The sequence below is a fragment of the Ursus maritimus genome, unplaced genomic scaffold (assembly GCF_017311325.1).
Source record: "Ursus maritimus isolate PB19 unplaced genomic scaffold, ASM1731132v1 scaffold_30, whole genome shotgun sequence".
Classification (NCBI taxonomy): domain Eukaryota; kingdom Metazoa; phylum Chordata; class Mammalia; order Carnivora; family Ursidae; genus Ursus; species Ursus maritimus.
This window is the reverse complement of record NW_024425564.1, coordinates 24,809,808-24,821,977: the sequence shown is the minus strand read 5'-3', so window position 1 is coordinate 24,821,977 and position 12,170 is coordinate 24,809,808. Positions and strand designations below refer to the sequence as shown.

The following is a 12,170-nucleotide window of genomic DNA, read 5'->3' as shown; positions in this document are numbered from 1 at the left end:
AGAGCCAACAACGGGGTATGGGAAGGGGTGCAGGATGAGGGTATGAGGGGGTGTGGGAAGGGGTGCAGGGAACCGGCAGGTCACACTTTTCAAGTAGATGTGTCTTGGAACAGCTTTCCCCTTGTGTCCACCCTCCATCATAGATTACCGAGGATTAGAGGAACCAGTTCATCCCTAACCTTCCACAAAGACCCCTACCACAGCCTAGCCCACCCACCCCCTGGAGCCTGTGCAGCAGGGTTAAGTGAAAGCCCTTTCCGTGGGAAGACTCACAAGAAGAGCATTTTTGCGCCTTTGCTAACACCTAAGTAGAAATGGTGTCCAGCGTACAGGAAAACCAATTGAGTCAAAATCTTGATGGAAAACAGACCGCAAACATTTGGCCAATCAGCTTTGCTCATGTCATGGACCCTAGTCACGGAGAATACAAAATAAGTAAACGATAAATTACCTAACTTCAAAGACGGCAATGTGTGTCAAATTTCTTAGTCTGCATATTAATTAAGAAGAAGGTGCCATACAGTCTAGAAATTCGTGACAAACGCACTGGCAAAAACCATACACCATGAGGATAACAAGGCTCGAAGGGACGAGGCTGACAAAGACGACCCCAAGGGTGACTTTCTTAGACACCAGTAAGTAGATCCCTAAGGGCAAGGAGCTGAAGTAGAGCAAACCTAGCAGCCAAACCAACACCCGGACAGACGTCTGAAAGAGCAGGGATGTGCACTTCCACACAGTCCAGTTGTGTGACACGGTGGTAACAGAGTCGAAACTCGCGGGCCGATAAAATTCTACCACGGGAGTGGAGCTCAGAGACGGGGAGCTCTCCCTCTGCACCTCCATGATGGTTATGACCAGGCAGTTGGACGAAGTGTGAGAAGGACTGACGAGAGACGCCAGCCTCTTGGGGGTCAGCAGCAGCTCAGTAGGGTTTTCCGGCAGGCCCTTCTTGCCTTTGCCCCCACAAGTCAAGTTCACCAGGATGTTGTTGTCATCGGGCAGACTACTGACTTCCTCATCCGGCAGGCAGGTCTCAAACCTGCAGAAAGGACAGACAATGACGCCTTGCGGGGAGTCCCCAAAGTCGATGATCTTGTAGAGGCATTTGGCACAAACCCTGTGACAACACTCCAGCACTTTGGGTTTCCTCTGCTTCAGATTGTACCGGTTGTAACAGATCTTACACTCGAGTTCGTCGGACACCTGAGCCTCAGCCGCCTCGTCTGGTGGCTGGCTGGCCATCGTGAGTCGTGTCCAAGGCCTCCCGCCACAGGCGACTCGCTGAAGAACGACTTCGATTAAGGCGTCCCTCTGAATATCACATCATCCAAATCGGGCGGTGAGGCAAAAAGGCAGGACAGGGAGTGACGGAAACCAGAACTCTTCCAGGCATTTTCAGCTTCTACAGTGACTCCGTCTCAAACACATGCTTAAAAAGGCCATGGGAAGGGTCTGCAAAGGAAAAAAGAGATTCTAATATCGTGAACAGTTCACGGAAATGTGCTTCATGGAATTTTCTGAGCTCCAGGGGTTAGAAGCAATAGGTTTAAAGGTGAGAGGCCCAGGACGGGAAAGGGTTGTCTCCACGCTTAGCTTTCTCAATCCACAAATATGACAGTAAAGGAGGAATGAAGATTCCTACTGGTGTAAACGCATTCTAGAGCACCACGAGTAGGACTAGATACAGAGATTTTCTCTCTGCGACTGGTAGCGAATTCTGGCCTCTTTGAAAACAGAATGGGTCACATATCAGAAACAGATACATTTGCAATCAAATTCCATTCAACATAGACTGATTAATTCAGAGTATCAACAGTGTAAATACCAGTTAGCTAAATACCCAAATTCCTTAGGAATACAGAAAAGAAGGAAAATGTTAAGGATAAGGAAGAAGAAGGAAGCAGATGACACCTGACAGCCATTCATTCCTGATCCTGTTCATGGAACATGTGCCCATATGGCCACAAAATGTGACTGTATCTTGCCCACAGTCCTACAAAGCTGGCTTCTTATTCTCCTGTGGGATGAACATCTATCTCCAGGAGGTGAGTCACGGACCAAGAAGGGGTTCTATCCCTGTCTCCAATCCCAGCCCACGCCACCTTCCCAGAATGGGCCTGGGCCCTGGGCGGGTTACTGCACACCCGCTTCCTGGACAGCTCCCATTCATCAGGCCCCTGGTGGTCACACGCAGACCCACGATGCATCCAAACGGAATGTTCTGTTCTCTTTGCGGCTACCCTCCCACCCAGTCTTAACGCCTAGTCAAATCCAGACATCCTGAAACTGATGGGAAGGGTAGAATTCACAGCAGCGATCGCCTCTACTGCCTGCCATCAAAAGGACAGGTGTACGTGAAGGTGTGTGAAAAAGGAAAAGACAGTATGTGAACATATCCATAAAGACATCCAGAAAAGAGAGAGTAAAATATGCAGAGAAGATAAACCAGCAAAATTATATCAGAAGCATAGGAAGCTAGAATATGCATCTAGAAACACCAACAGAAGGCTTATGTGTAGGGGCGCCTGGGTGGCTCAGTCGGTTAAGCGTCCAACTCTTGATTTCGGCTCAGGTCATGACCGTGGGGTTGTGGGATTGAGCCCTGTGTTGGGTTCTATGCTCAGCAGGGAGTCTGCCCGAGCTTCTTTCCTTCTGCCCCTCCCCACATGCGTGCACAAGTGCACACGCATGCACTCTCTCTCTTTCTCTAAGAAATAAATAAATCTTGAAAAGAAAAGACCCCTACTTTAATTCTAAGACTAACTCCAGCAAACCCACTCCACCAGCCTGAAATACTTCAAGTCCTGCCTGTGAGAGAGGCCCTTCTGGGCAGGACTGACTGACAGCCTTGAGCTTTGGTACGTCCCTAGAAATGCAGCCAGCACAAGTGTTTCTTCCTGGAATGGCATAAAACAGCATGGTGATTGTTCCTCTCGGGAAGGCTGGGTACCAACTGCAAGAGTTCTTAAAAAATAAAGACTTCATCTGTCTCATTGTGACTCTTAAGGTCCCTCAAAGGACTCGATTAATGACCTAAAATCTATAACTTCATAGGGTTGCCATGAGTCAGAGTTACCTGGTCCTCTAAACGCTGTGTGTTCCCACCCTCCCTTCACTCCTAACAAAAGCCGTGGACAACAACTGTGATGCGGAGTAAATGAAACAAGACCCAGAAGAGCACATACGCAATGATTCCCCACCTGGAAAGCTCAAAAACCAGGGAAAACTAAGCTGTGCAGATGAGAGTTTAGGTAGTGAAACTAAGGTGAAAAGCCAGGAAGTTAGTAACGTAGAAGTTGGGACCGCTGATGACTTTGAGGTCGCGGGGCAAGCAGGGTGGGGAGGGCGCTGGCTGACAGACTGACAGCGCTCCGCTGCCTGACCCGGGCCGTACTCAGGAGTGTTAGGTTTGTGATACACCACAGGGCGATATGTTTTCTTTTTTTTTTTTTTTTTTAAGATTTTATTTATTTATTCGACAGGACAGAGACAGCCAGCGAGAGAGGGAACACAAGCAGGGGGAGTGGGAGAGGAAGAAGCAGGCTCATAGCGGAGGAGCCTGACGTGGGGCTCGATCCCATAACGCCGGGATCACGCCCTGAGCCGAAGGCAGACGCTTAACCGCTGTGCCACCCAGGCGCCCCGGGGCGATATGTTTTCTGTGTTATCTACCACAGTAAAAAAAATTGTTTAAAGTGTTATCTATCACAGTAAAAAATAAAAAAAGAAGGGAATGGCAGGGGAGAGGAGGATTTAGGAGTGGAGGGGAGGGAAAGTCGAGGGGATGGGAAGGGAGGGAAAAGAAATCTCTGGCTAAATATTTTAGGTATTTTTTATAACCTGAATTTTTCTGTCAGGTATTTTGGATCAACTTATCATCTTTTCCTCTATGGTCTGTAATTCCATTAATTTTTTTTTCCTACAGAATAGAAGTGTCACTTATTAATCACCTAAATATCCAGGCACTCCTGTAAGTCACTATTAAAATGGATGGAATCTCTAAGATGAGGGCCTCTGGCGCACGCATTCCTTGATGAGAGCAACTGCTAAAGGTCCGTCTCAGCGGGCACAGGGGAAAAATCTGGCACGTTAAAACTGCCTCCAAAATAAATTTGTGTGATTACCTGAGACCATGGATGTGTAACTGTTATTGTGGTAAACGTTTTGCAATATATCCAGGTATTGAATCATGTTGTCCACCTTAAACTTACACAATGTTAGAAGTCAACTACATTTCAATAAAGCTGGGGGAAAATATAAAAGGTTTTCTTTTCCTAGAAAAACCCATGTTCGAATATATGAAGTTGATATTCCTTATTCATCACACTTAACAGGTGTTCATCCTCTTGTGAAACATCTGGGGTAAGACTATACGCGTAAATAATTACCTATTATAAATCTTGGCAATATCGGACAAATGTTTACTTTCCCTGCCCTAAATGTACGATACTTACTGTTTGACTCAAATCCATTTCCTTCACTACTTAATTCCTTTGATATTAAAGATGCAAACTTGGCTTGTACTTGAAGCAAAGCCCTCCAGTGGACACCTGTTGTTTTTGTCTACCTAGGATCTTTTTTTTCACCTTGAGACCCAACTGCTCCCCCTTCTGCCACCACGTCTCTGGGGAAGTGTTCTCCCACTCACTCAAGCCATACAACTGTGCTTGCATTGTCTACCAACAGCAGTACCCCCCCTTCTCTCCAAAGGTGTGACTCTGTGACCCAGGCCTGACTCATCCCAGTATGCCATCATTCCCCGGCTCACAGGGATTAGTCAGGGTGGGCAGGTGACTCAGACCAGAGTCAACGCTCTTCCCTAGGACTTTGTTATGTGAAACCAAGGGAAGAAAGAACAAGCCAGGAGCCAAGGGAGGAAGCACAGACCAGAAAAAGATGTTTCAAGGAACTGTCATGCCATCAAGAGAGAGAATAAAGCCAAAAATAAAAAGAGACATACAGGAAAGCAGAAAGCAGAGATACAGACAGACAGACACCTGCTCATCGCTGCCCTGGACCTGTGTGAAGGCTCCCAGAAGCCAATAAATTCCCTTTTTTGCTTATGCTAATTTTTTGGTTGGATTTCTGCTACTTACTCACAACCCAAAGAGCCCTGGACACAGTTACTATGCTATATTTGATTTGAGAATTTATGGTTTTAGATTGAGGTTCCTCCTTACTAGTACAGAAAATATAAATAGTAAAATTGAATTAATGTACTTTTAAAATTTCATTTGTGTGTGTGTATATGCACATATACATATTCAAATTTAATAAATATGCAAATGTCATCATAAATATCATTGTTTATTTATTAGTAGCATGTGTGTGTATGTGTGTGTGTGTTTATTTGGTTAATGTCTCCACCTCACTCCCTCCACCAATACCAGCCTTAATGCCGCCCTCTTCCCCCAGCAACACATAGTAACTACCTGGTATGTTTCTTCCATATGTATTTCCATGGACACTCCATGTAATTACATGTACATGTAATTATACAGACACATAGAGGGGCGCCTGGGTGGCTCAGTCATTAAGCGTCTGCCTTCGGCTCAGGTCATGAACTCAGGGTCCTGGGATTGAGCCCCACATCGGGCTCCCTGCGAAGCAGGAAGTCTGCTTCTCCCTCTCCCACTCCCCCTGCTGGTGTTCTGTTTCTCGCTGTGTCTCTCTCTGTCCAATAAATTAAAAAATCTGAAAAAAAAAAAAAAAGGCACATAGAAGCACAATTTTCCATTGTTTTCTGACTACTGTTGAATACCCAGTTTTCTGCATCTTGCCTTTCCCATTCAACAATGGCTCATGGCAAGCTCTCAATTCAACTAATAAGAGCCTTAAATTCCTTTTTTAATGAACGCATATCTCACCATTTGGATATATTGTAATACAGCCAACCATTCCTCTCTTAGCAAACATTCATTTATCTCCATGTCTCCCCAACACAAACATCACGGCAGAGCACAACCTTGCAACACCCTTACATACGGGTGTTTTTATTTCTTTAAGAGACAAGGAGTGGAATTCCTGAGACAAACAGATATTACCCTGATTTATGCTGCCAGACTGCTCTCCGACCGGGTATAACACAGACTTTGATCTGTAGTAATAAGAGGACTTTTTTCCCCCAACAGCAATGGATGTTAGTGGACTATAAAGTTTTGCCCATCTGACAGGTGCCAAGCCATGATTTGGACTGGAGTACCTTCTCACGGATCGGCTTTCTGTGTTTGCTCCTCTCTGAACTACACTTTCTTATTTTTTTTTTGCTTATTTTTTCTATTGGATTGCTGGGCTTTTCTGGTCAATTCGTTAACGTTCTTTGTCACAAGACATACTAAACTCTGTCCTCTGTATTGCAAACACTTCCTCAAATGTTACCATTTATTGGCTTTGTTTAATATCTTCTGAAATGCAGAATATCTTACTCTTTGGACAGTCATATGTTTATCCTTCTCTTGTGGTTTCTAGGTCTCCAATCTTAATACTGCTCCTAATATTATGCGTGCGGTTATTTTCTTACAAAGTTTGTCTTGCTTTATTTTTAACTTGTTTTCAGCTTTATATACGGTTTCAGATACAATCCTAATTTTATTTTCTTCCAAATTTGGACATTTATCTTTGGCAAGGAAATAACCCATTTCTTCTGGTTTTTCAAGTTCGTTGCCATAGCGTTGAATACAGTTATCTCTGCTGTCTTTTTTGATTCGTTCCTGCCTCTCTGATTACATGTTTATTCTTATTTCTGGTCTCGTAAATTTTTTACTCTTTATTTCCTAATCGAACACATAAATCTTTGTATCTATTTTGTTGTTTCAAAGAACTATTATATGTATTTGTCCTTTACATTATTTTTTGTTTTATTAACTTTGGCTTTTATCTTTATTATTCCCTCTTTCTAATTTATGTTTAGTTTTGTCATTCTTTTTTCTCACTTCATAATAAGGGTATACTTTCTCTTTATTCTTAAATAATGAAAACATCTAAGGGCTGTAAAATTTCCACTAGCTGCAACTTTCACCGTATTCCACGGCTTTTACAATAAATTGTGTTCCTTTGATTGATTTCTAGATATCTTGTAAATTGACTTTTGTTTTCTCCTTTGATGCTAAGGTTGCAAAGAATGTTTTTAAGTTTCCAAATAGTAAAGGTTCTTTTTACTACCTTCTGTTAATTATTTCTAATATTACTGGATTAGGATCAGAGAATAGGATCTATTAAAATCCCTTTTCCTTTTAAACTGCTAAGGTCTTCTTTGTGGTCAAGTATATGGTAAGTTTTGTAAGTGATCCAGAAAATGAATATTCTGGGGGCGCCTGGGTGGCACAGCGGTTAAGCGTCTGCCTTCGGCTCAGGGCGTGATCCCGGAGTTATGGGATCGAGCCCCACATCAGGCTCCTCCGCTGGGAGCCTGCTTCTTCCTCTCCCACTCCCCCTGCTTGAGTTCCCTCTCTCGCTGGCTGTCTCTGTCAACTAAATAAATAAAATCTTAAAAAAAAAAAAAGAATATTCTGTATTGATGGGATCTAAAGTGTCACATATCCATTGAATCCAATTCTTTTTATTTGTTCAATTTCTCCATCTTAGGGTTCTATACAAGGTTAATACAGGTTGAGACAAGCAAGAGATGTTTATTAAATTGTCTCACCATAACAATATTTGCATTTCGAATACTTTTGCTTTCTAGATTCAGTGGCTATGTATCCTATAAACACAGGTTTATTTACCTCCCTCAAATGTGCCTTTTGAAAAGTATTATGTAATGTCTTTCCTTATCCTATCTATGCCTTGACTTATACCTGTCTAACCTTCATATTGCCAGTTCTTCTGTCTCTGTCTTTGCCTGGGATCTTTGTCCATCCTTTCATGTTGGCGTATAAGTATATCATTTTGTTTCAAGTGCTTTTTAGAAACACCGGATAACTGGGTTTTGCTTATTAACTCGGTCTAACAGTATCAAATGTTTTATGGGGAAATTTTAGTTCATTTTCATTTAATGCCAAGACTGTTATATTTGAACTTATTCTTTCCTTCCCACTTGGGTTAGTTGATTCATTTAGAAAAATTTTCTCTGCTATGATCTCCCCTCACCTTGCGGTGTTTATGATGAACTTCTCGTTCCGGTGCTTTTTGTTTGATACTTTCTTGAGTGTTCTGATTAGAAAATAGGTGATGGCGGTTGTGGTTCTAATAGGGCAGCAAATTTCATTTACCCTGGCAGGGAAATGGCAGCGTGGGTATGGACGTGGCTTTCAGGCCGCTGACTTTTTGTCTCCACGGTCTACAGAAGTTACTGTACCATTCTAGCACCTGTGTCATCCCTGAGAAACCTGGGGCTGATCTGATACTTCTTAATGGTAGGTAATTTGTTCTCTCTGCCTGGAAGCTTCTAAGATTTTGCTTTTTATTCTTAAGAGTACAAGCACTTCCTCAGTATCTACAGAGATGTCTTTTTTCATAAGTCTTGGCCGGAACTTGACGAGCCATTTGAATTTATAGACTCAAGTCCTGATTTGTAAGCTCAGAAAATTTGTTTCTTATATTTATTTAATTATTGCCTTTCCTCCATCCCTTTCTTTTCCTCCTTCTGGTTTTCCTGTTTTTCCCCTGTTCCATTTCCTAGATCCCTTTTCTCTTGTGATTTCCATCCCTTAATATTTTGTTCTGTGCTTTCAGATTCTTTCGCTTGACTGACCAGGCTACTAATTCAAGTCTCAGGATTGATCATCACTTCCTTTAATTCACTGACTGAAACACTGGATTGAAAAATCATGCACTTCATCTCTAGGAAGTCTTTTTGTGCTGCATTGAAAACTTTTCATGTGCTCTCACTATTTTTTGTCAGGTTGTCATCTGTCTCCAGCTCCTGCTCTATCCCGTTAACCATGTGTTCTCTCTGTTCTCACGGACTGTCTTCTCTTTGGCTGGGGTGCCATTACCGGAGCCATTACTTCTCGTTGTCCTCTCCCTGGGGCTCGGGTCTGATTGTTGGAGGACCCATGTGGCTGCACTTCTATAAGCAGTGGGAGCAAGGGGGTCTCTATTCCTGTACAGCCACTCCTGTAGCAGTATGACAGGAGGCAGGCACTGGGGCCCTGCCAAGGCACCAGGAGGGAGGACTTTATGCTCCTGAGTCTCCTCATGCCTTCCCAGCCTCCCAAACAGGGAGGACTTAGCCCAAGTGTTCGTTTTCTCCTTGGTCTCTTATGGGACACACACACACACACACACACACACACACACAGTCACACACATACAACGGAGTGAGGGAGATCTTCCATCTTCTCCCAGGAGTCCCTCAACCTCTGTAGATAAGCTCTATATCGTATCCCAAGCATTCTGATTCTCCCTCAGGACTCATCAAATGCCCGTCTTTATTGCCAGCCTAGCCCAGGCCAGGAAGAAAGCCCCTGCCTGTTCCCTTTCACCCTCAACTTCCACACAGCTCAGGGCTTCACCTGTACTGAGAGCTGAGCTGGCTCCAGGAATGGTCTGGGTCAGGAGAGGCGGAGTAGAATCGAGAATGGCAGGAGAGTGGCCATTTTACCTTGCTATCTCCCCAGAATCCTTGACCAACTACAACTCCTGGGTTTCTTTTTCAAATACTTATCCAGTTGGGAGGTGTGGGGAATTTGTGATAAAAGCTTAACTGGGGGGAAACACGGCAGTCCTCATCACGTTCGGCGACCACTATGTAAAGATACTATCAAACTGATATTCATCTCTAAGTTCGTAACTATTTTTGAAATTCAGTTTTTTTTTAAAACTTCTCCCTTCTGCATATTCTTTTGTTTTCTTTCATCTATAGCAAACTGTCTTACCCCAAGAACACATACACTTGACACCCAAGAGTATCAGAATCCTTTTACTTTTTCCTTGGCTCTCTTGCCTAAATAATACCACTCAAGTTCTACTTTTTATTTCAGAGAGTTGTATTAGCACGTGCCAGTCACATCAAAAAGCTACTAGATAAGAATTCTTCATATTTTTCTATTTCAAATATTCACATATACTTTTAAAAACTTAAGAAGACCCTTTGTGGTCTTTACTGTTTGGGTCTTGGGCTATTTTCGGTCTTCCTTCCCAACTTTTAATGATATAACACTTCCATTTCGATTTTAAATTTATTAGTAGACCATTTTACCTGACTATCCTTTGCCCCTCCCCCATCACGTGTAGTAGATTGTTTGCACGCAAATAGGGCTGTAATAATTCTCCACAGCCCTTTGCAATGTAACGTTTCCTTCATCCCATCAACAGGTGGAGGAAGCTGCTTCCCTACCCCTGAAATCTAGGCTGGCCTTGTGACTTGCTTTGACTAACAAAATAAAGTTGAGTGACTCTGTGAGAGTTCTGAACCCTGACCTCGGGGCACCTTGCGGCTTCTGCTCTTGCCCTCTTGGAACCCTGGGATGGCTGTGTGAAGAAGTCCAGGCGAGTCTCCCCGAAGAGGAGAAGCCCAGACAAAAGCCAACACCAACACCAACATCAGTCATGTGAGTGAGACCATCATGGAGCAGCCAGCCTCTGTTGAACTACCAGGGATTAGAGCCATTTGCATGACTGACCCCAAGACAGATCAGCCAAAGAAACATCCCTACTGACCACAGCAGAATATACTGGTCCACGGAAACATGAGCAAGTAAAATGGCTGGTATATTAAGCCACCATGTTTTGAAGTGGTTTGCTTCACAGTAATAGATAACCAACATGTCATGCGAAACTATCCCTTTCTGACCTAATTCAGAACTAATCTCTGTCCGAAGAAATCATCTTCCTCCTTTATCGTGACCATCACTCCTACCTAGAAGATTTACTTTTTTACGTGCTCCGAAGCTCCCTAACCTGTAGCTCTTGCAGTTTTTGTTTGTGTTCAAAAATTCTTGGTCAAAATACAGTTCTTGTGTTTTTTCTATATATAAACTTTTATAATTGTTATTATCAGAGTTTCTGGTTATTAGTATATGTGCTGCAGAAGCGAGTGCATAGTTTCTGCTAATTGAAAGAATCTCTCTAAGAAGCTTAAAAATTTTAGAAATATTGCATAACCTTCCTAACAGTGAAGGACAATGATAATTCCCATTTAATAGAGGTGCAAATGCCCATAGAAGTTAAGTGTTTTTCCAAGATTCCATTAAGTCAGGACAAAGGAAGCTCAGAAAACAAGGTGTCACTGTGATCCTATTTTTGCCTATCCAGGGCTTTGTCCTGTGTATCACTCTACTGTCCGTACGAGTTACTTTTCCATGGCTCAGGGTGAGCTTAGGGTCTTCAAAGTGTTTCTCACACGGGTCTCATTTAGCCTGAATCACGCTCCCAGAGTCCATCAACCATTTTAATTTGGCACCGACAGGACAGGTTATATTTTTTCCCCTTATGAAACAGAAACAACTGCCAAGTTTCAACTCTCATTTCCTGGATTCTCCTCCCATCCTGGAAAATAAATATTATTAACATTGCTTTCTACATGATGAGTCAAGATATTTTCAAGGGCTCTCTAACAAAAAAACACAAAACAAAACAAAACAAAACAAAAAAAACCTGATACAATCTAAGGGGTCCTCCTTTCCATGATCTATGGTTTCTGTTTTTAGACTTGGTGCTAACGATTTCCTTCTGCCTTTAATTTCTTCTTTTGCAAATTGAGCCTCCCTCTTCAAACATTGTCACTTCATGAGCATTGCTTCTTATGACAGCATAATAATTCTATCCCAAACATATCAGAAAGATTTGGGCACTAGAACAACATTCTTCTCTGTGAATGATCAAGGGAGAATGTTGGTTTGGGTTTTTTTTTTTTTAATATATATTTATTTATTTGAGAGAGAGAGACCGAGAGGGGGAAACAAACAGACATGCCGATGAGCACAGAGCCTGACACGGGGCTCCATCCCAGGACCCTGAGATCATGACCTGAGCCAAAATCAGGAGTTGGACGCTTAACCAACTGAGCCACCCAGGTGCCCCCAAAACATTGGTTTTTAAGCTCAGCTAATGACAAATGACACACCCTTGCCATCTCTCTAATACCAAATCTCTCATTCACAAAAACCAAATCTTAAGTGTCTGTGGTACTCGAATCTCGAATTAAGCTGAAACCACACATGCGGCATCTACCCTCGCGAAAGTCCAGCTTTGGGGTGTCTGGGTGGCTCAGTCAGTTAAGCAAC

At 43.0% G+C, this 12,170-nt stretch overlaps 1 protein-coding gene across 1 annotated transcript; it reads right to left on the bottom strand.

The window, feature by feature from the left end:
* Positions 1-227: 227 nt before the first annotated feature.
* On the bottom strand, positions 228-1,291 carry RNF182 (ring finger protein 182). The gene has a single exon (XM_008692796.1). The coding sequence runs from the start codon at positions 1,243-1,245 to the stop codon at positions 502-504; it is 744 nt and encodes a 247-aa protein (XP_008691018.1). The 5' UTR covers positions 1,246-1,291; the 3' UTR covers positions 228-501.
* Between the last annotated feature and the right edge of the window lie 10,879 nt (positions 1,292-12,170).

What these genes read in the sequence shown, in the direction of transcription:
- RNF182 (XM_008692796.1), bottom strand. Translation starts at nt 1,245, where the DNA reads ATGGCCAGCCAGCCACCAGACGAGGCGGCTGAGGCTCAGGTGTCCGAC.